Raw genomic sequence first — 23,710 nt, 5'->3', positions numbered from 1 at the left:
CTGTAACAGATGAGGAGACCGAGGCCCAGAGGCATGAAGGGAGGGATTGGCTGGAGGCTGCCCAGCTGGTTGGTGGAAGATCTAGTGCCCTGCCCACCCCGCCTGGCTCCACCCTCCTGGCGGCCTCTGGACCTCACTGCGCTCACCTCAGTGCCCGTGTCCCGAGCAAAATCCTTCCGACATATGTGGGCCATGATCCCCGCTGCCAGCGCATCACCCAGCACGTTAATCATGGTGCGGAAACGGTCCCTGGTGAGCCAAGGTGGGGGATGAGTGGTGGGCACTTGAAGGGGAGCTGGAAGAGGGCAGTGCTCAACCCACCACAGCACAGCACAGCCGGTGATCAGCTGTCATGCAGAGCCTGCAGCCAGATGGCTTCCTGGCTCCTCCCAAGCCCACCCTTTGGCATCATTGAAGCAGTTTCTTGTGGCTGTGGGTTCGACAGGTCCCCATGCTTAGAAGTGTCAGGCTTGGTTTAATCCTCTGCTGTTTCTGTCCTGACATTCTTTATAGGTTTTTTTGCTGTTTGTTTTTTGAGACAGAGTCTTACTCTGTCACTCAGGCCGGAGTGCAGTGGCGCCATCTCGGCTCGCTGAAACCTCCATCTCCCGGGTTCAGGCAATTCTTTTGCCTCAGCCACCCAAGTAGCTGGGATTACAGACACATGTCACCACTCCCAGATAATTTTTTTTTCTAATTTTTAGTAGAGATGGGGATCTTGCTATGTTGCCCAGGCTGGTCTTGAATTCCTGGGCTCAAGGAATCCTCCTGCCTTGGCCTCTAAAAGTGCTGGGACATATAGGCGTGAGTCATCATGCCTGGCCTTTACAGTTTTTGAACTGGGTTCCACATTTTCATTTTTGAACACTGGACTCCGCAAACTATGCAGCCAGGCCTATGCTGATGAGTCGCACACTCCCATGGTGCCAAGCAGGGCAGTCCCCAGCCTTCTACCCTGGGGAAGATACTCAGCCCCTCACCCTGATCCCTGCTGACCCTGAAGTCAGCCTCTCCCAAAGCGCTAGAGCTGGAGATAAAGTCCACTCACAGAGCCCAGTCAACGGCAATGATGAGGGTGATGTCATCGGTGGGCAGTCCCACGGAGGTGAGCACGATGACCATGGTGACGAGGCCGGCCTGGGGGATGCCGGCTGCCCCAATGCTGGCTGCAGTGGCTGTGATACTGCAGGGGGTGGGAAGGGGAAGAGGAGCAGCAGGAGGGGCGGGGTGCATTGTCAGGGTCTGGCTCCAAGGAAGAGGTGGAGTGTCAGGGCCTCTGAGACAGCCATTTGGGGTGGGAGGTGGGTAGGAATGCCACACCAGGAAGCTCTCAGGGACAAGTCCCTCCTCACAGTCCTGCAGCCCCATGGACCCCCATTCCTAGCCTCAGGAGAACCCCTGGGGGATGTGCAAACACCTGTGTCTGGAGCTGTGTCTCTGTGGGTTCCAGGAAGCTATATTGCTATGGAGCTGCCCAGGGACTCTGATTGACCACCACGTAGCTCTGCCTGCCTCCCTCTGGGGCCTGGCCTCCAGGGTCAGACCTGTGTGCTTGGCTAGCCTGTGAGGGCTCCGTCAGCCTCAGCCCCACCCCAGCACCCCTTCCTCGGCTCCTGCAGCACCGGCTTCCTCTCCGAGGCCCTGAATCCTGTCCCTGGCCTCTGCTTGCCCTGTGCCCACCAGCAATGCCCTCCCTCCCAGCCTGTCCTCCAGGCTCAGAGCTCCCAGCCCTGGTCCTCTGCCTGCCATGCCCCAAGCCCAGGTTTGCTCATCTCAGAGACCCCTCAGGCGTCGGAGCCTGGGAATCCTCAAGGCCTCCAGCCCCCGCCCCATCCACACAGGTGCAGTGTCAGGGTGCACCTGATGGTGATGATCTGGCCAAAATCCAGCTCGTAGTTGTTGACCTGGGCGATGAAGATGGCGGCCACGGCCTCATAGAGCGCAGTGCCGTCCATGTTGATGGTGGCACCCACGGGCAGCACGAAGCGCGCGATGCGCCGGTCAATGTGGTTGTTCTCCAGCAGGCACTTGAAGGTGATGGGCAGTGTGGCTGAGCTACGGTTAGAGGGGCCGGTGTCTGCCCAGCACCCTCTTCCAGGATGGCCAGGGCCTCCGTTGGGAAGCTCACCCCACCCTACGCAGCCACCCCGCCAGGAGTGTTTGTGCTCCTGTGACACTGCTCCGGCAGGAGGGAAGGACCACTGGCACTGCAGTGCTCTCACTTGGTTCTTCCTATGAGGGAGGTGTTTGGGTGCATTTTACAGATGAGGAAGCGGACGCCCAGAGGGCGGGGCTGACTCGTGTCACACTGCTGTGCCAAGGGATATGGAAGTCTGAGCAGCAGGGCCCTGGGCCAGGCTGCCTGGGCTTAGATTCCAGCCTCCTGTCAAGTGGCCCTGGCAAGTTCCTGAACCCTGTGCCTTAGCATCTTTGTCCCAAAAAGACCGGGGTCACAGAGCTACTAGGAGGATTAAATGACTACAGGCTTGGACAGCACCTGGCCCGTTGAGCCCACTCAGTCGATGGTGACCATGGCTATTATTGTTACTATGTTTATCATGAGAGTTCCTAGTGGCAGTGCTGGGACTAAAACACAGGCTGGTGTGGCCCCCGAGTCTTCCTCTCTCCTGGGCCTCTGCCTGGAAGGCCAGTTCTACTCGTCAGAGCCTCTCAGGAGCTCCAGACCTGTTGGGCTTGAGGCTGCGGTTCCTGCTGGTGGGAGATGGCCAGGGGGCTGCTGGCTCTGGCAGGCTTGGCCCCTGGCATGAGAACTGGCATGTTTGGGGCTTTGTCCTGCCCCCGACCCCCTATCCTCAGGAAGGTGTTCCTGGCAATGGCTCCTGGGCTTTTCTTCACTGGAATCTGCTCCTCCTGAGTCCTGCAGGAGGTGAGTCTGCTGCCAAGGGTGGGTGTCATATGACTGCCGCGTACAGAGGCCTGCAGGGCATTTTACAGATGGAGAAGCTGAGGCCCAAGTGAGGGCTGGAGGGAAGAGTGAGGACTTCAGTGCCAGAAAGATGTGGGGTAAGTTCCTGTGACTCCCTTAATGTGGAGCTCAGACACTTGCCATGGGGAGAGCCACCCTGCCTTCACAGCACTAAATGCTCCATGAGGGACCACTTCCTTCCTGTCCCCTCTACCAACGACGTGGTTTGCACAACTCTAAATTCCCGAGGTCTCTGCATTGGGCTGTGGTTTGGGATCCTCGAGGCCAAGTGCTGGCTCACCTGGCCCAGCCTGGCAAGGAGGAGCTCAACCTCCACAGCAAACCCGTGAGCTGGAAGCTGGAATCTCCCCCAGTTTGTGCATGAGGAAAGCAATGCCCAGGCACAGCAAGTGTATGACAGAGCCATGGCTCAAATCAAGTCCCTGAGGTCTAGCAACACTGCCAAGGTTGTGACAGGGCACCCAGCCAGGACATCCCAGCAGCAGTGGACAGGCCCAGCTCCTAGAGCAACGCAGGGCCCAACTGCAGGAGAAGCACCCTGTGGGGCAAAAGGCAGCATTGCTGATGTGATTTCCCACAGAATCCACTGCACTGTGTGTCTGCCCTGGCGCGGAAGCTGCCCCGACAGGGACTCAGTGAGCTTGAGGACTGGGGCCATCGGGGACGGGGAGGCCTCGAGAGAGGCCGAAAGTATCCCCTCCCCCGCCCCGCCCCCGCCCGGTCGGTCTTGTTACCCTAGCCCCAGCCATCCCCGTGTTTGTGAGGTGGGCCACACTGGTGCTTTGGTGGTTCTGTGGCTATGAACACATGATGACTGGCCAGACGGACAGGACTCAGCCCCTCCCAGCTCCCCATCGTCCTGTCCGTCCCTGGGGCTACCTGGAGGAGGTGGCCAGCGCGATGAGCAGGGCCTGCAGGATGCCGCGGATGAAGACGATGGGGTTCTTCTTGGTGATGAAGAAGTAGAGCAGGGGCAGGATGAAGAGCCCGTGGAGCACCAGCCCGCACACAACGGTGACCGAGTAGAAGCCCAGCTTCTTGCCGACGGCCCTGGGGTCATCCATCTCCAGGATCTTGCCGGCGATGAGGAACACAATGCCGAAGGGGAAATACCTGGGGGCGGCGGGGCAGCCAGGCTCAGGAACCAGGCAGGCAGGCACACCTCGGCCCCAGCCCTACATCGCTGTGCGGCCTTCTCCCTGAGCCTCCTTGGGCTCCTGCGAGGACAGAGCGAGACTGTGCCAAGGTGCCCGGCCCAGGCTCAGCATATGGCGTCCTTCATACCGTTACCTCCACCGCCCCAGCCCCGGACAACCTCTGCCATTCCTTCCCCTGCCCTGCCTTCAGGAGGCCCCCATTTTAGGCCCAACAACACCAGAGCCTACACAGTGAGCCTGGGCAGGCCTACCTCTGTGTTCCCCACTGAGCTCCTGAACTCTGAACTCTGGACCAAGGAATAGCAGCTGGTTCTCACCGCCAGCTTTCCTTTCTGCAGAAGCTGAGCTGATAAGTCTCCTCGTGATGGAGAAACTGAGCCCAGGAGAGCAGCAGAGCCGGGCTGAGCTCTTAGACCAGGCTGGAAGGGGCAGGGGGCCCAGGGCTGGAGCCAGGCCTGGCTGGGGCTGGGGGACCCATGGAAACACATGTAGCTCCGGAGGCCCTGGCCCAGGGCTGAGCCTGGGCGCAGCTTTCTGCTCACTTTAGGGGAGAAGAGGGTGGGGTCATGTCTTCCCTCCATCCACCCAGGGTTGGCTGGGGTGAGGTGGGTAAATGAGGAGGCTTACCACACAGCCACTGCCACAATCTTCATGACCGACTCATTGAGGCACTGGCAGAAGCTGACCAGGGGGGCCCCGCTGTCACCCATGCGGCCCAGCATGATGCCTGCGGGTCACAGACACAAGAGCATGTCACGGATGCCCCATGCGGGGGTGCAGACACACTGTGGTAAAGCGGGGACAGACCCACAGGCCCACATGGGTCTCAGCATGGCTGGCTTCCCAGCAGCCTTGATGCTCCAACATCCCCCTCTCTCCTTCTCTCCCTCTCTCCTCCTCCACTCCACCATCGACCCCACAGTGCTCTCACGTCTTCCTCCTCTCTCACCTTCCTCCACGAAGCAGCCAATGTCATCTCCTCGAGATAAAAATGCTCCCTGCCAAGCGCGCCCCGGCTTTGCTGTGCACTTAGGCCATGACAAGCTCCCCACTGCCTCACCCAGCTTGATGCCTCAGCCCCACTCGAGTGGGCCCTGCCTGCCCCTCCCTCCTTCTCCTGCCCATCTCACTGTGCCCTGGCACCACTGGCCTTCTTTAAGTTTCTGGAAGGAGGGAGTCCAGCTCTTCACTGCCGCAGGGCCTTTGCACAGGCTGTTTACAATGCCCCAGGCACTGGCTGCCCGCTCTCCAAACAGCTTGGAAGCCATCCCCACTCCCCGTTGCAAACACCCACTTATTCTTCAGTATCTCACCTCTTAGGGCCTCTTACAACATAACTGTCTGGGTTCTTCCCCGTCTCCTCTGCGAGGTTAGCTCAGCGAGAGCAAGAACTGCATCTCCTTAGCTGGAGCATGTTAGATGCACAGTGATCAATGGTGAGTGAGGACTAAAAGCCCTCCCTGATGCTCCTGGTACCTCCCCCGGCATTCCAGGCCTTCCTCCCCAGCTCGCACACACCAGGAAAGGGTGGTGTGGGAACAGCTCCGTGGGGTGAGCTCCATCAGGCCAGTCCTGAAACACGGACTGAGTGGCTGCCCTGGCTCCTGGTGAGACCGACGAGGGGAGCAGGGCACCCTCTGCAGCTGCCGTCTGAGGCCCACTGTCATGGTGCTGGGGCTCAGCCAGGGAGGCAGGGTGGGATTCAAACCATGGACTGTGGGACACCAGAGAAGGGCTCTTTCCCTGTCCTGAGAAGCCTGAGCCACACAGTCCTTGGAGCAGCTACCCTGTGGTAATGGGGTGAGGTGGGGGCCCTGCCAGGGTGGGTAGGAGAGGCTGGAGTTGGAGGTGACCCTGGGCCTACCCCTGTCCACCTGTCTTCCTGCCACCTGGCTGATGTGGAGCCAGATTCCCCTGCTGGCTCCACCCTCCCCAGGCTCCACCACCACCACGCACCGGCTTCCTGCCCCTCCTCAGGCCGATTTGGATTTTCTCAGGGGCATCCAAGGACTGGCTGCTGGGAGCCAGTGTGCATGGAACCCTGATGTGGTGAGGCGGCTCCCTCACGGCAGGGCCAGCGGGACCTTAGCACCAGCCATATCCCAGGGATAGCGTGGGGAAAGGAGGCTGGGTTGTGGGAACCAAAGAAAGCCCTGCTCGGAGCCGCTCTACAAGTGTGCTCACTCATACACATGGGCAGACACTGGTATCTGTGCCAACAGGCACAGGCACCGGCACATGTGGGCATTGACAGGCACAGGCACACACAGAAGCAGGTGCACACAGACACAGGCACAGAAAGACCAGGCACATGCTGATGCAGGGACGCAGGGATGCAGCTGCACACAGACGTGAGCACAGGCAGATGTGGGCACACGCAGGCATGAGCACACACAGACACAGGTGCACATAGACACAGGCACACATAAGCCAGGCGCACGCTGATGGGGGAACACAGGGATGCAGGTGCACACGCACAGACACAGGCACAGACAGGCCAGGCACACGCTGATGCAGGGACACAGAGACACACGTGCACACTACCACAGGCACTGGCAGATGTGGACACACAAAGGCATGAGCCAACAAAGCCACACACTGCCTTGGTACACTCACACCACCCTTGGTACACTCACACACTCTGCCTCGTGACACTCACACTACCTCGGTGCCTCCCAAACCCGCCTCGGTACGCTCACCCTGTCTCAGTACATCACCCTGCCTCAATACATCAAGAACCACGCCCGTTACACACAACTGCCTCCGTACACTCACATGGCCCACCTCAGTACACTCACACACCCCACCTTGGTACACACATACACACTGCCTTGGTACACTCACACATACCGCCTCAGTATACTCACACACCCCACCTCGGTAACTTCCTCTGCTTTGGTACACTCATACCGCCTCAGTACACTCAATAACTGGGCCCTTGGTACACTCACACCTTACCGCTTGGTACACTCACATTGCCTTGGTACACTTCACTCACTTTCTTCGGTATCCAGTCACACACCTGCCTCGGTACACTCCACACCCTGCCTCAGTTAACTCACACACCCGCCTTGGTACACTACCACACCGACTTTGGTCACTTACACACCCACCTCAATAACACCACATACACTGCCTCGGTACCACCTCACCACCTTGATACACTCATTCTGCCTCATTACATTCCACCTGCCTTGGTACACTCAACACTCTGCCTCAGGTACACTCAACCCCAACCTCGAATGCACTCACACACCACCTCTCATTACACTTCACCACTGCCTCGAACACACACACCTGCCTGGTACACTCACACAAACTGCCTCAGTACACTCACACACCCCGCCTCGGTACACTCACCCCTCCCCGAGCACTCACAACCTCGCCTCAGTACACTCAACTGCCTTGGTTACACTCACTCACACCACCTTGGTATACTCATCACCTCCTTGATACACTCACACACCCCGCCATTATTACCTCACTTTGCCTTTGGTACACTGACCACATACTCCTCAGTACACTCTATACCCATTGCCTCTGTATACTCACACTGCCTCATGTACACTCACACCACCTTGGGTTACACTCATACACCTTGCCTTGGTACACTACACCACCTCGGTACACTCATCACACAATTTCCTCGGTACCTCAACCGCTGTACATTTCACACACCACCTCGGTACGCTCCACCCCCTCCTTTTACCACTCACCACTCACCTTGGCACACCCCTGTTCAGTACTGAAGGCACTGCTCTCGTACACTTACCTTCCTCAGTACACTCACATATCCTTCCTCGGTACACTTCCACACCACACCCACCTTGGTACACTCACACCACCTTGGTATACTCACACCCCCAACTCAGTACACTCAGAACCAACGCCTCTGTACATTCACCCTCAACCACCTCGTTATACTCCACCATCTACAGTACACTCACACACCCCAATATGAGTACCCACTCACCACACCTTGTCTCGGTACACTCCAAGCTTGCCTTGATACAACACACATCCTGCCTCGGTACACTCACATACCCCCCCCCACCACCTTGGTACACTCACATTACACCACCTCAGCACACTCATACACCCCCCTCAGAACACTCACACATGCACCACCACCCCCACACCGCTTGTAGCACTCACACACACTGCCTCAGTATACTCACACAACCCACCTCAGTACACTCACACAACCTGCCTTGCTACACTCACACACACTTCCTCGGTATGCTCACACACCTGACCTTGGTACACTCACACACACCACCTCGGAACACATACACACCCCGCCTGGGTACACTCACACGCCCGCCACAGTACACTCACACTCTTTGTCTTGGTACACTCACACTCTGTCTTGGTACACTCACACACCCCGCCTCGGTATCCTCATACGCCCCACCTTGGTACACTCACACAAATGTTCATGGATGCACGGACAGTTACACATGCACAGTGAACACTCAGTGAGTTAAGTCCAAGGGTCTCCAGTTCTTTTGCTCTGCCAGTAGATGCCCTTTTCTTGTGCTGCTGGCCCTGAGAAAGGCTGCGTTTGGGGATTGCTTGTCAGATGTGCTGAAAGGCACTTTCAGACATTGTCGTTTCACACACTTGGCTCACTGAGGCCCTGGCCCCTCTTCACGCCTGGCATTTTGGCCCAGATGAGAAGAACTCCATTACCCATTGTCACCCAGCCACCCACCCATCTCCCCACCAGGTCTGCTGAGTGCCTGCTCTGGCCATGGCAGCAGTGGGCTCTGGGGTGGATGGAGACAAGCCCATCTGCCTGCGTGGGGCTGGAAGTGGCTGTGCAGACAGCAAGCAATGATATCCTCGCAATCTAGTCTAGTGCTCACGGAATAACCAGGCAGTGTAGCCTGGGGCACTCGGCCTAGTCTGGGGAGGACCCTCCTGAGGGCATGGCACTTGTGGGGAGCACCCTGAAGATGACAAACGTGGAGGGGGAGTGGCAAAAGCAGTCGGGCTCAGGGAGGCAGTGGCTGTGAGTAGCGGGGCTGTGCTGAGAGAACACGGGCCAGTCTCACAGGGCTCTTCAGCTGGCACTAGGGGTTCAGTCCCTTTCCAGGGGCAATGGGCAGAGCACGATCAGACTTGTGACCTCCTGAATAGGAGACACCAGCAGGGACAGCCTTGGAAGCTTTCTAGGCAGCTTTCACTGGAACCAGGTAAGAGACCACACGGCCTTGACCCAGGCAGTGATGCCGAGAGGAGGGAAACATGTGGCTTGGAGGGGACCTTGGGGGCAGACCCGACAGGATGCAAAAGTGGGGGCCAAGGCATAGGATGAGGTAGAAAGTCACTCCCAGAGTTTTTGCACGAACGAGGACGGTAAGGTCTTTTCCTTGACAAGAAAACCCAGTGGAGGAGTCGGGGATGGCAGGCAGGACATCTCCACAGGCTTTGTGGGGTCTGAAGCTTGTATAATTTGGGACCCCTCTTTAAGAAAAATAACACAAAATTTAAAAACCAAGGTGTGGGCCTCCAAGTTGCTTGCATAGGCGAGGGACTTGGCATCCCAGAGGAGGGCAGCAAAGGGAAGGGTGTGGCAGGGATGCCAGCTGTGGGCCTAAGAAATGGCCCAGACAGGCCTGAGCGGGAGGTGCCAGGGAGAAGTCTCTGGGGTGGGGTGGGGAGGTGCGGGATTTAAATAAACAGGGCTGATCAGTATTTCCAGTTTTTCACAGTAAACCTCTCTAGCATTCTCCCCAGACCTCAGTAAGAGGTGGAGGAGCAGGCTGCTAGGAGGGGCTGGGGGCCCGGCTCCATGGCACCACTGGGCAGGTGGGCAGCACGTACCCATGGTGGCGGAGAAGAAGACGATGCCCAGCACGTTCATGCCATCGCTGGTGCCCGGCTCTGACTTGTAAATGACCTCGGGCGGTGGGGTCAGGTCCAGGGCGAAGTTCTGCACACGAGAGCCATTCTCCTCCTGGACCCCGTAGATGAGGATCCGCCGAGGAGGGGCCTCCTCTGGTGCCACCTTGGGGGACTTGACAACTGGGGTGGTCTTGGTGCGGTACTGGTGGGTGACACCCCACCCAGAGAGAAGTCAGGGCCAAGGGTGGTTAGTAATATTAACAACAAGAATAATAGCATCTTGAAGGCACATTTGTATCCATTCCTATCCTACTTGATTGACAGTAACCCTGTGAGGCAGGCAGAGCAGGGATTGCTATTGATATTTTATCCAAAGAGAGCTGCAACTCCTTCCTCTACCACCACACCACCCAGCCACCTTGCCTCCTGCCTTCATTCCTCTTCTTCCTTCTACACCTCATCACCCCATCTGAGTCCCTCTTAACTGCCCACCCAGCCCCTTATTCACCCAGGTAACCCTTCATCCACCCATCTGTCCCCTCCCAATCATCCAGTATCCATCCACCTGGTGGCCCACTGGCCCTGCCGCCCACCAGGTGGAAACTTGGACCTTCTCTTTGAAGAAGCATAGCCTGCCCCAAGCCTTGTTGATGAGATGAAGCCCATGCACGAGAAAATGACCCTCCTGAGCCACGTACCTTTCCCTCTCTGCCCCCAGAGCATTCATGGGTCTCACCCCCTCATCCCTCAGGTACTGGGAGCCCAACAAGGGAGCTTCCTCTCTCTTCAAACATCACTGCATCGATAAGACCAACCACCCAGGAAACACATGAGACCTGAAGTCTCTGCTTTCTTTTCCTCCTCTGTAAAATAGCATCGTGATAGCATCTACCGCGTGAAATGAAATGAGACGATGTATATAAAGTGCTTGCAACAGTTCCTGGCACATATTAAGCCCCATGGAAGCATTACTGCTACCATTATCATCATCATCATCATCATCATCGTCATCATCCTGTTGAACACTCTGTGCTGGTTGCTGGAGATACACAATGAACCTGACATGATTTCTGCCTTGGGGAGGGAGTGACTAATTGGCTGAAAGAGATAGACAGCTTCACGAAGAAGGGGACATTTGACCTGAGTCCTGAAGGATGGGTAGGAGTTTGCCAAAAGAAAAAGGCCATTCCAGATAGTTACAAAGTAGAGCAACATTGTTTCTCTTTATCTCTCATACCCTCAATGATTCCCAATCACAGTAGAAACTCCCTAGCCTAGGATTCGGTCCCCTTCACAATCTGGCTTATTTCATACATGTCAGGAGAGACGCAGCGACTTGCCGAAGCTTTCACAGCTCCCTATTCAGAAGCCTCCTCTCTACCCCTCAGCCACTTCCTTGTGTCCCCAGGCTCAACGTAGGGCCCAGCCCAGGAAAGGGGTTCAGGAAACTCTGGATTAAGTCAACCAACAGCTGACAGTTTAGAAAGGAAAACAGAATTGGAAATTATTCAAAGGGCAGGCAAAGACTGATGCACAAGGACATTCACCACAATTTCAACAAAGGAAAAACTTTGAAAACAACCTAAGGGAACACTGAAAGGGGGAATGGGCAATAAATGGCAGCCTAGCCTTATCACAGGCCATTATAGTACCACTAAACATTATACTTTTAAGAAATATTTCATATCTGGGCAAAATGCTCATGATATAATGGAAGTGAAAAAAAGCAAGATGAAAACTGTATATGCACTATGATTATAATATTATTTTAAAATATATAGAGGAAAAAGACTAGAAATATTCTGTCTGCTACCAGGGACTATGTACTAGAACTACAGATGATTTTTGTTTTCTACTTTGTATTGTTCAGTATTTTCCTATTTTCTACAGTGAACATCATTATTATTCTTGTTGGGGGGAAATGATTACTTTAAAAAGAAAGAGAAGACAGGCTCAGAAGATAGGCCTGGGTTTACCTACTGGCTTTGTTATTTACTAGTGGTATAACCTTGGGCAAATCATTGAAATCCTCGGAGCCTCAGTTTCCTCATCAGGAAGTGGGGCTAGTGCCGAGTTACTGTGAGGATGGGCGAGAGGGTGTATGTGTAAGCAGAGCAGGCACTCAGTGAAGGCTTCTCTCCACCCCCACACTTTTTCATCATGAAAACCGGAACCCAGGACAGGGATGTGGCCATGGGGGGCTCTAAGGATCCCCAACGTGCCCTCCCCTCTAGCATCCCACCTCCAGGAGACAGCGTGACTGACCGGCACACCTGTCACATCCCAGCCATGCCACTAGCCCTGCTGCCTGCCCTCCTGCCGGCTGCCCCTTCCCTCCCGTCCACCGCCCATGGACTCACTCACCTGTTTGAATGTGGCTTCTACTAGGTTGGCTGGGAACATGTTCCTGGGAAGAGAATCAGCAATTGAAAAATTCCAGAGCCCTGGACAGGAGGGCCCTGGGGGTCATGTCCTTGGGGTCATCTGAACATCTCCCTTGGTGGTCGGGCCTTCCTCAGGCCAGCCTCCTCTTAGGTCTCACCCCCTACATCATGGACACTCCACACCACCAGCACCTGCCGCCCCCAGACTGTACCACATACTTTCCAGAGCCAGGCATTTGTCTATACTGTTCCCTCTGCCTCAATACCCTGCCTGCCTCTCTGTCTGGTGAACTCCTCAAATCTACCACAGATCAAGCACCTCTTCCTCTGTCCAGCCCTCCCTGACTGCCCCACAAGACTCTGTGGCCCTTCTGTGTGTGGGTCACTGCCACTCCGCAAACCACCGTGCGGTCGCTGGCTCACCTGTCTGCCTCCCCCACACAGTGGCCGCCTTGCAGGTGGGACTTGGTTGTTCATGTCCTATCTGTGGGGTCCAACACAGGACCTCTCACATAGGTGGGCTCATTATTCTTAGTAACATATTTTGTTATAAAACTAAAGGTGGAGGAGTCTTTCCTACCAGATAAAAAACTGTAAAGATATAACTGTCAAAACTGTGATACTGACACAGCAGTCAATGGAATAGTCCTTGTAATGGAAGCTGTAGCCCAGAAACAGAACCTAGCACATCTAAGTGTTTCGTACTTGATAAAAGTTGTTTCACAAATCAGTGAGGAAATGAAGGATTCTTTATAGAATACTGTGCAGCTGACCCACTGTTTGGAAAAATAGATGTCAGATCCTTACACCAAAATGAATTCCAAATGGTTTAAAGAAATAAATCATTCTTTGAAAAATGAAACCAGCCGGGCACGGTGGTTCACGCCTGTAATCCCAGCACTTTGGGAGGCCAAGGCAGGCAAATCACCTGAGGTCAGGAGTTTGAGACCAGCCTGGCCAATATGGCGAAACCCCATCTCTACTAAAAAATACAATAATTAGCTGAGTGTCATGGTGCTTGCTGTAGTCTCAGCCACTCAAGAGGCTGAGGCGGGAGAATTGCTTGAACCCGGGAGGTAGAGGTCGTAGGGAGCTGAGCTTACGCCACTGCATTCCAGCCTGGGGACAGAGTGAGACTCTGTCAAAAAAAAAAAAAAAAAAAAAAAAAGAAAAAAGAAAAAGAAACCATAAAAAGCTAGAAGAAATACGGGTTGAGATCTTATCAGGTCTCAGTATAGGAAATGACTCTCTAAGAACAAAACGAGCAATAAATTAATAGATTTTACTACATGAAAATAAAGAAATCCCAAAGCGCAACATAGCATCCTGGATTGGATCCTGCAACAGAGAAAAAGGACATTCGTGGAAAAACTGATGAAATCCAAACGAGATCCGTAACTTAGTTAATAATGTTGTACCAATTTAATTTCTTAGTTTTGACAAACGTACCCGCGTTATGTAAGCCGCTAACATCAGGGGAGGCCAGGTGAAGGGCGTGTGGGATCTCTCTGTACTGTCTACAACTTTTCCGTAAACCTAAAACTAGGCTAAAATGGAAAGCTGAATGCTTGAGAAGCTCTCTAAGACATATTGCAATACAGCTGAAACCACAAAGTGAGTGACGAGCTGGACAGACTGTGTGACCAAGCACTTCCATCTTAAATCTACTAAGAGCTTTTACAAATCTTGGCCTGGTTTCTACCTTCACTAGCTCCTCTCATCAGAATATCAGCTCCCTGGAGGGTGGAAACTCTGTGTTTGTTCACTGCTGTGTCTCCAGCCCTGGGAAGAGTTCCCAGCACATACCAAGCACTCGGTAAATATTTGCTGCGTAAACCAATAGACCACAAAAACCCGACAGGAAAATGATGGAAAGATACGACCAGGCAATTCGTGTTACAAAAGAAGGAAAGTCAATGGCCAAAAATGCTTTTTAAAATGTTTAGTTTCATCAACAAATTCAAGATATTTCCACCTGTCAAACTGACAAAGTATTTTTAAAACGACAATGCACAGTGTGGGAGGTTTGGTGAGATGGGCACCCTCACATGGTCCCGGCAGCAGCCTTTCTCTAAAAGCATTTATATCTTTGTCTTCACAGTCCCCTTCTAGGAGTGTGTCCTGTGAGAAATGCCACCTCCGAGGTTAGCATCTGCTAAGAGGTTTCCGTTGCGTGCCTGCTCTTCCTCCAGCCTGCGGCCCCACACCCACACTGCCTCCACCTGGGTTGCCTCCTACTCACTCTTGTCCTCAGTTCCTCTCTTCCCATCTTTCAAGACTCAGCTCACACGCACATGGAGAACATTTGGAAGGTCATAAGAAGCCAAATGGAACTTGTACCTGTATAGACATTTATTTACAACTTCCTTTACAGTTACAATCATTTTAAATGTGGGCCCTGGCAGGGTTAGCTAGTTGCCTACGCAGTCTCCCTTCTCCCATCCTTCCTTAATAGAAGTCCTGTTATGTCGTGGGGACCAAATGGGACTGCCATCAAACGCTGATTCTCTTGCGAATAGGGTGGCCATCAAGAAGTGAGTGAAAGTTGTTGGGTGGTGATTCCTGGAAAACTCTTAAGGAGGTGCCCATTCAGCCAGGACCCTTTGATCCATTCCTCCAACTTCCTTCTTTTATGCCTTGAACATGGAGATAACAGCTAAAGCTTGAGCAACCTTCGTGGACCATGAGACTCAGATGAAAGCCAGGTGCTAAGCATGGCACAGCACACGGGTGGGCGGGGCACGGGACCCTGGCGACTGCCAGCTGCCCACCTCCCATTTCTGGACTGCTCTTCAGGAACAAATGCAAGCTTTTACCTTACTTAAGCCTCTGCTGATCTGGCAGCCAAAAGCAAGTCCTGACTCGTGTGTTCTCATACTAATAACCAATGAATTTATCCTGCAGATTTTAATCAAGAATTATACCTTTGATTATTAAATGGGGAAATATACTTTTTTTTTGGCTTTGAGCCTTCACGGGAAGACTTTTCTGCTTGTCCCATGAGGTCTGTGCTCCTGGAGGCAGCTACATAAAACACAGAACGTGCCTGGGGACATTAATAGCCATGCCTATCAAATACCCACACACTCTGCCCTGCGCCTCCCTGCACATTTTCCAGGCAGAGCCAGTGTGCATCTCTCAGCTCCCCTCTTCACTTGCTACTTGCAAATTCTCACCGAGATGCTTCCAAACCCACCCCTAATAACATGTCCCCAAACCAAGTCCTAAAGGTGGGAATTGTCCTTCCCAAGCACAGCTCCTGGAAGCTTCTTCCAATCCCTGAGAGGGTAGTTGGAAGCTATAAATAGAGCCCAGTCATTACTTAATCTCCGTGGTGTTTTAATAAGATTGGAAAAAAAAAAAAAAAAGAGAAGGAGCCAGCCGTGATTAGTGCTCTGCTTGGGTTTCTGTTTTGCACGCTGCACTGGGAGCAGGCGCCAGTGTTCTGGAGTCCCCGCTGGAGCCCTGGAAAATGAATTCCTGTCTTGGCGGGTCATTCAGGGACATGGCCCATTGTGTTCCTCTGGAATCATCTTTGAGACATAGATGCAGATCTTTGCCCCTGAGGTGTGCCTTATGTCCCCACGCAGTGGGCTCCCACTTTTCATTTGTCCCACTTGCCCTGGTTCTCAGTTCTCTGCCTGGTCATCTGTGTTTCTGTTCAGTCTTCAGTGCCTGGTAGACACCTGCTCTGGGCCCGGGCAAGGGTCAGGAGGCCCCTGGTCCCTCACTGCCAGTGTCCCCATCTCCTTCACAGCCTCTCAAAGCATCAGGAGTGGCCGTCAGTGCACCCACTTGTCCATCTGTCCTGAGATGGTGGGCAGCCCTGGGGTGGGGGTGTGAGGGGCACTTGTGCTTGCTTCCCAGCTCCCAGAACAATGTCTTCACCCAGAGCAGCAGCTAAATACAGGGGGGCTGAATGGAATGGAAATGACTGTGCCCCTCCCAGGGCACCCCATCCACGCCTCTGCTCACCTTCTGTCCACTCCACCCTGCTCTAATCCATCCTTCCCAAACCCACCAGCTTCCCATTCTGAAAGCCTAACAGCCAGCCCCTCAACCTGGGCTTCCTGTCTTCGAGGTTGGACTCTGCCCAGCCCTCCCAACCTCATCTCCCAGAACCCTCCTCCAGAAGCTTCGGTTCACGCCCTGCAGCCTCCTCACTGGCCTTTGAGTTTCAGAACCACAGAGCTAGATGGCATCTTGAAAATCACTGGGGAAACTGAGGCCTGGAGCAGGGAACTGGCCTGCCCAGGGCCACACAGTGACTTATTATTGTCAGAGTGGAGATGAGGCCACAGGTCTCCTAGGTTCTGGTTTCCTGTCCCAGGACACCTGTGTTCTCTCCCTGCAGCCCCGCTCTCTGACCAAGAAACTGTGAGAGCGAGGCCCAACACCCAGCTTTGCAGAACAACTTGCCTCAGGGTTGAAAGCGGGTGGGGTAGGGCTGGGGGGTAGGGGGTGCGGTTCTAAGCAGCAGGATCAATTTTCTGTTCTAAGCAGCAGGATCCATTTTCACCATGTGAAAAGCAACCCAAGAGCAGGAAACACTCTGGAACATTTGACTGTGGCACGTGTGTTTGATCTGGAGCCCCGGAGCCCCTGAGCAGGGGCAGGCAGCGGTGAGGCAGCAGCACCGACACCTCCTTCTACCACGTGGAGAAGCCATTCTGAATCATTAAGATCCAAGAAACCATGAATCACCACATCCTAGAAATAACAGATCTTAGAAATGAGGTTTCTTGAAGTTCCTCTTTCCTCGGTTTCCAGGATATCCACTCGCCCAGTTCTCCTCCTGTCTCTCTGCTTGCCCCTGCTCTGTTTGCTGTGCAAAGCCCACAGTGCGGCCGTGAGCCAAGGCCTGTCCTAGGCCTCTGCACCTGCTTGCTGGGCACGTTCTCCCTGGACCATTCCAGCTCCTCCTGGGGGTCAGACCCCAATGCCACTGATGACCTGAAACCCATATGTGCATTCAGCAAACTCTGTGCACCCACTCGGTGCCAGGTGCTGTTCTCGACTCCACGATACAGCGGGAACAGAGGTTAAAGAGCCAGGCTTCACAGGGCGTGTTACATTCCAGTGGAGGCGGGAAGAAAAGAAACACATCGATGTGGTCATGTTGGGTACTAAGAAAGGCTATGAGGAAAAGTGACGCAAGAGAAGACAACAGAGAGACAGAGCCTCGGAGGCCCCAGAAGAGGCAACACCCAGGAGAGATGTAAACGGAGTGAGGGAAGGAGCTGCATGCTTTCTGCAGGGAGGGCCATCCAGAGAGGCGGCAATGGCACCCAGATGGGAAGGACAGCGAGGCGGGCGGGGCTGGCGCCAGGGCAGGGAAGGGGAGAGTCGGGGCAGAGGTCAGAGGCTGACGTGTGTCAGCAGGTGCCTGTAAGCCGCAGTGCAGGCTACGATTTTGTTGCCATGTGCTGGGTTGAGAGCAGGTTTTGAAAAGGATGCCTCTAGCTGCAGTGCTGAGAACAGACCACAGGAAGCAGAGAGGAAGCGGAGGCCAGGCCGGACACTGGAGGGAGCGGCAATGGCGGCAGTGGCAGGGGAGGTGGAAGGGCAATGGCTTGGGATTTCATTTTCAAGGTGAAATTTGCTGAAGAACTGGCTGCAGGGTATGAGAGAATGAGAGATGTCAGACCAGACAGGCAGGGTGAGAAAAGGGCAGATTTATGAAAAAATCAAGAGTTGAGCTTGGGCCTGTTAATTTTGAGATGCCTCTAGACACTTTATGTGAGAATCTGGAACTCAGGTGAGAGGTTTCCCGGCTGGAGACTGAATTCGGAAGTGCCGGAGTCCAGAAGGTGTTCAAAGCGCTGGTATTGGATGAAGTCTCGCTGGCCAGGTAAGCACTCAGAGAACAGACCCTGCCTGGATCTCTTTCTGGCTCCAGATTCTATAGGTGACAGCCATGCGATAGGAACAGCATGGCAAGCATTTCATGATCCTTAGTTCATCACACACTCTCAAGGGTAAAAGAGAAGCTGAAGATTTTCCTGGAGTAATGAAGGCAGTGGTAGACTGATTGCATCGATGGCCTTGGTTTGTAGACTCCATTTCCCTTATAACATTGTGGTCCCTTCCCACCTTGAGTCTGGACTTGGCCACCTGACTTGCTTTGGCCAAGAGGATATTAGTGGACTTGCTGAAAGCAGAGGATTGAGAAACATTTGCATGTTTTGATTTCCTCTCTTGCTCCTCCACCTTTGTTATTAAAAAAAAATGCCTGGGCTAGCTCTCTCCTGGAATCCTGTCACCACCATGAAATAAATCTAGGCTGGCCCGCTGGAGTACAAAGACCACAAAGAGTGCAGCTGAATCATCTCAGCCAAGACTCCCCTAGACCAACTGTTCCCCAGTTGAGCCACCAGCTGCCTGCAGACATGTGAGTGAGCTCAGTCCAGATCAGCAGAACTTTCCAGCTGACCTGTAGACTTGTGGCTGTCATTTTAAGCTGATACATGTTGGGTTGGTTTGTTATGCAGCAGTAACTAGCTGATACAGGGAATGAGAGTTTCTTTAGAGAGCGGGTGGGAGCCTGTGTATGGGCATCTATCCCCACGGGGGAGGAAAGGAATGCTTCTCCACAACCTTAAGCCAAGAGAACTTCAGAGACCTTGGCTTGAGTCTCTTAGGATTTGAGGAATGTAGTGGCTGGTGCCTGACTCATGTCCAAAGGCCCTGGGAAAGGCCAGCACTTCCAATAAGGATATGTATGCTTCCCATGGGCCAGATATGACCCAACAGGGTCACCCAGAGGGGTGAGGTGACCCCAGTAGAGGAGTCAACCAGAGCCCCATCTAGGGAGGACATTGTAAGTAGCCAGATAGAATAGACTGCCTGAGCCCGGGGACAGCAGGTGAGAGATGCGAGAGAGAGAAGAGGCTCCAGAGGACCCACAGAAGTACTCTTGGAGAGACATGACCAGGGAGCACCTGCTCCAGCTCACCCCACTCCCAGTGTGGGCAACCTTTCCTGGCCAACTCCCTCACCTCTCACCAGGGAGCAGGCAGAGCAGGAAAGAGAAACAAACTCACCATGACCCTCTTCCCACTGCAGCTTTCCCAGTCTGAGTCAGATCCAAAAGACTAGGACGGGGTTAAACTGCATGAGTTTGGGGTTTTAATGTTAGGCCTAGACTTCTTAGATCTGAAACTGATTGGAAAGTGAGAAGTCCTAGAAGGTGTTCCCTGAGCGCGTTTAGTGGGGTAGCCTGTGGAGCCCAGCAGACCATTCCTGGGTGGGGCTTCCCAGGCTCCATCCCAGTCCCTGCTCTCTCACCACCTGTCCTGCAAGAGCCCCTCTGCCACTAGGGTTGCACCTAACACCTCTCCCTGGTGATTTCCAAACCTCTGTCTCCAGCTTAGACTCCCCCATGAGAGTTACAACCACTGGCCAACCATCAGTGGACACCTACCCCGGGATGCCTGCTCCTGCTCCAGACCATCCATCGCTTGGCGACCACACCACCAATCACCTGGATGCATGGGCCAGAAACCTTCTTGCTGGGTGATCAGCAGACCTCACCTCCGTTTCACCCACCTCCTGCTGAGGGTCCCTCCTGAGCAGCCCTGCCATCTGTCTCTTTTTCCATCCCCAGGGCCACCACTTGGCCCTGTCCCTGGCTCTGCCTTCCCCTCCAACCTCTCCCGCAACTCTGACCCCTGGTCAGAGTGAAACTTCTGAATTGGATCATGCCGCTCCTTTGTGTAAAACCCATTTCCTGTGGCCTTTAGGATAAAACTTAACTTTTGGCCTGGTTCACGGTGCCCTTTGAGGTCCGCCCCACCTGGATTCTCCCGCAGGAGTTTCTGCCTGCCTCTCACCCCTTCTGCTCTGTCACACTGATTGTGTGATGCCTTCTCCCCCACACGGTTCCCTGCAGCTCAGGACCTTTGCACAGCTGTCGCCCCCAGGCCTGTCCTCCCTGCCTCCCCATCTTCCCCTCCCTTAGAAGGGCAGTGGCTTCCTGCTCTCAGCGGCAGCCCCAGCTTCCCCATTGCAGCCCCAGGCCCCCACGTTGTCCCTGTCTGCTCCAGGGTCTGATCACTCCTGCAGGGCAAGGGCTGGCTCTGAGTCCCCTGGTTCAGGGCCAGGCACAGAGCTCCACTGGTGAGGGAGCGAATGCATGAAGGAGAGGAGCAGGGGTGGCCTGCAGGGGACCCAGGGAGAGGGAGTGGAAGGTGGCTGTGCCGCTGGGTCTGCAGTGCTTCCCTGGAGAGGGAGCCTAGGAGTGAGAAGCAAGGTCAGCTGTACTGCCGTGGCTAGGGGCTGGCACCGCAGGGCAAATGGCACCGTCCTTGGAGTCAGACAGGCCTAGGTTGAATCCTGTCTCCACTACCTACCTACTGGTGACTCTGGAAAAGTCATGGCACCTTTTTGAGCCCCATTTCCTCATCTGTGAAAAGAGGACCAATAAAGAAAGGGAGGGGCCAGCAACTGCCAGCCTCCCATCCTACAGGCTGGGCATCAGCAAATGCTCACAGACGCCTGCTCTGCGCCCAGCCACAGGCAGAGAGGGGCAGACCCCGTCCTGCCTGCAAGGTGCTTCCAGCCTGGTGGGGCAGATGATGCAGCATGATCTCAGCGGGCAGCCCAGAGCTCAACCCCCAAGGATGATCATGGCCTCCGTGATCACCCCCATCCCTATACCCCGTTCTGTCCTCTGGGGGCCCTGGCAGGGCAGGCTTGGGCCTGGCGTTCCCGAGCGGGGTGTGGGTGGCAATGGTTACCGGATGAGGTCCAGCAGGGCATCAGCTGAGCTCATGATGGGCTTCCCGCTCTGCTCCGTGGTCTCCTTCTGGGCCGCGCCGCCTGGGTGGATGATGGAGACCATGAAGATGCCCACGATGACAGCCATGAAGGTGGTCCACAGGTAGTACGCCACAGTAAGGACGCCCAGGCGGCTGGAGGTCTTGGCATCGAGGGAGGCAAGTCCGGACATCAAGCTGGGAGGGCGAGGGGGTCAGGGGCTGTGGTGGGGAGGCCAGGGCCTGGCCAGGCACTCAGTGCTCACTCAGCCCCACCTGGCCATGCTCAGCTGCCTCACAGTGCTCCAGGGAACCCTGTTCCTCCAACAATCCAGTCCTGTGCTCCTTCCAGCCTCTCTTTCTGCTCTGCCCTCTGCCCTCTGCCCCACGCCCTGGGGGTGCAGGCCCCGCACCTTGAGACCGCTGCACCTGCCGTTTTCCATGCTTGGTGTCCTCTTAGAAGCTTCCTTCACTCTCCTAACACCTGCCCACCAGGCAGGATCAAGCTCGGGCTACCTCTGAGGTCTACCTGCCTCTCCCCCAAAGTGAGGACCCCATTCCAGGACTCCCACAGCCCCTGGTTGCTCCATCAGGACCCTGCCTGTCTGTCTGTGAAAGGAGGGATGGGTCTGACTTCCCTGTGGGTCCCGAGAGGACGGCACTGCAGGCAGTTCCTGCAGGCTCCTGGACCAGCTAATGAGGGAGGGAGTGAGAGCGCTGAGCTGGGGACTGGTGACCCTGGTCCTAGTCCCAGCTCTGCCAACTGGCTGTGTGGCCTCAGCAAGCAAGTCACTCCTCCATCTTTGGGCCTTAGGATCTCCATCTGTAAAATGAGGCCATCTTGGGTTTGTGCCTGGGCCCAGGTTCCCTGTCATAGGTGGCTGTGTTGAGAGGGCTGTGGGTCTCTCTCCTCTCGGCTCCTCTCCACCCCCATCCACCCTGGCCTGGGTCTCTGCCTACCAGTGCAGGTCAGCCCCAAAGTCCTGGAGCCCCGGAGCCCCAGAGTGACTCTTCTTGCAGCTGTTGTGGGGGTGTGGGATGGTGAGAGGCATGGAGGAAGTGAGAGATTAATTAAGGAAATGCTTGTGCTTTGCTTTGTTGCCAAAAGGATTTTTCCCCAAAGCCCTTTCATTCTTTCAGATAAAGAAGTATTTGTCTGGTTTTAATCATGTAAACAAGAGCAGATAATCCCCAGCCACGCTCCTCTTATCATTAGATTCGGTGCAGCAGCATCCAGCCCCAGGCTGAGCGTGAACACCGGCCCCCTCCCACAACGGGAGCCACTGCCTGTGAGGGCCCTGCCCTGCCTGCTCCCTGGCACAATGGCTTACTCTTCTGGTAAGACAGAGTTTGAGCGTCCCCTCCTCCAGGAAGCCTTCTCTGAGCACCAAGCTGAGTGAAGCCTCCTTCTCTGGTTCCACAGTCCCTGTGCCTCCCACTGTCCCTGCCCCCACCCCACTGAACTGTGAACTGTTTACCGGAAGCACCTCCAGGGTTGGGCCAGGTTCTGATTGAATGCTGGGTCTGCAGTTTGGTAGCAGACATGCTGAGTGAAGGAGTGAATGAATGAATGAATGAATGAGTGTTTACAATCTCTGCTTATCCTCATCTGCCAGGATGCCATATGTTAGTGATGGGCTTAGGGTGGGTCTTAGACATAAATCCTGAAGGGCTCATAATGGGATTGTGCAGCCAGAGGAAATGGGGGGCTGCCCTGCAATCATTATCCAAGAGAGATTATCCCAGGCAGGGTCGGTGCATCAACCCCAGGGCCAAACAGTCCTCCCACCATGACAGAACCCCCACAGTGGGGTCCAGCTGTCTCAGGCCACAGGGAAGCCATGTCCCCGAGAGCAGGCCCTGCCTGAGGTCACACAGGACAGCAGTGCCCGGCTGGGCCAGAACTCAGGGCCAGACCCAGGCCTGTCCTCCTTCATTCATATGTGTTCAAACCTTTCTCACATGCCCACTCTGTGCCATGCCCTGTGCCCACAGAAAGAAATCAGAACCTGTCCCTGACCTCAAGGAGCTCCTAGTCTGCCAGGGAATGGGGAGGGAGATGGAAACGACACTGGGCCACAAGTGCACTCAAATGGCCCCTGGACTATGTGGGAGCATCAGAACCACAAGGGAAGGGGGGACAAGGAAATGCTGTCTTTATTCAGAGAAGGGGGAATCACTTCAAGCTAGGGAAGTCAAGAAGGGCTCCCTGGAGGAGGTGGCATTTGAGCTGGCTCTTGGAAATGGGAGAGGATTCGGAGATGGGGCAGACATGCCCAACAGTGAGACAGCACAAGGCAGAAGGGAGGCTGGAAAGTGTGAGACACCGTGCTGTTCGCTGTGGTCTGAGCTCAGGTAATATCTGAGGATTGGTGACAGATTGGTGATAGAAGGGATAGAGAAGATAGGCTGAGCTCAGGAATAGGGTGGCCTTGTGGCATTCAGCATAACTCAGGCGGCAGAATTTGCTGAATGTCTAGAACGGAGAACTAACAATTCCTTAGATTTGAGAAGATCAACGTAAACATGGTGTACTGGGAGGGTCATTGAAGTAGTATTTGTAAGATCAAAAACTCCACCTAAGAACTCACCAATGCAGATTAGATAGAAAGGGAT

At 54.6% G+C, this 23,710-nt stretch overlaps 1 protein-coding gene across 5 annotated transcripts in view; it reads right to left on the bottom strand.

Annotated features, from left to right (window-relative positions):
- SLC1A7 (solute carrier family 1 member 7) overlaps positions 1-23,710 on the bottom strand; it is a 50,752-nt gene that overhangs the window by 1,569 nt on the left and 25,473 nt on the right. Inside the window, exons 3-10 of one of the 5 annotated variants that reach the window (XR_001886111.1) lie at positions 21,077-21,292; positions 12,319-12,361; positions 9,934-10,156; positions 4,732-4,831; positions 3,827-4,060; positions 1,861-2,027; positions 1,049-1,183; positions 147-249 (exon numbers count right to left, since the gene is read on the bottom strand). Coding sequence is in view for 4 of the 5 variants with exons in the window: in XM_017874608.1 (XP_017730097.1) it covers positions 147-249; positions 1,049-1,183; positions 1,861-2,232; positions 3,827-4,060; positions 4,732-4,831; positions 9,934-10,156; positions 12,319-12,361; positions 21,077-21,292 (1,426 nt within the window). In the remaining variant the exon portion in view is untranslated. Of the gene's footprint in view, positions 1-146; positions 250-1,048; positions 1,184-1,860; positions 2,233-3,826; positions 4,061-4,731; positions 4,832-9,933; positions 10,157-12,318; positions 12,362-14,927; positions 14,963-15,289; positions 15,301-21,076; positions 21,293-23,710 lie in introns of those variants that run through there. The other 4 variants (XM_017874608.1, XM_017874609.1, XM_017874610.1 and 1 more) reach the window with 4 other exon arrangements.

The sequence above is a fragment of the Rhinopithecus bieti genome, unplaced genomic scaffold (genome assembly GCF_001698545.2).
Source record: "Rhinopithecus bieti isolate Rb0 unplaced genomic scaffold, ASM169854v2 scaffold_7684, whole genome shotgun sequence".
In the NCBI taxonomy this organism is placed as follows: domain Eukaryota; kingdom Metazoa; phylum Chordata; class Mammalia; order Primates; family Cercopithecidae; genus Rhinopithecus; species Rhinopithecus bieti.
This window is presented reverse-complemented; position numbering and strand designations above follow the sequence as displayed.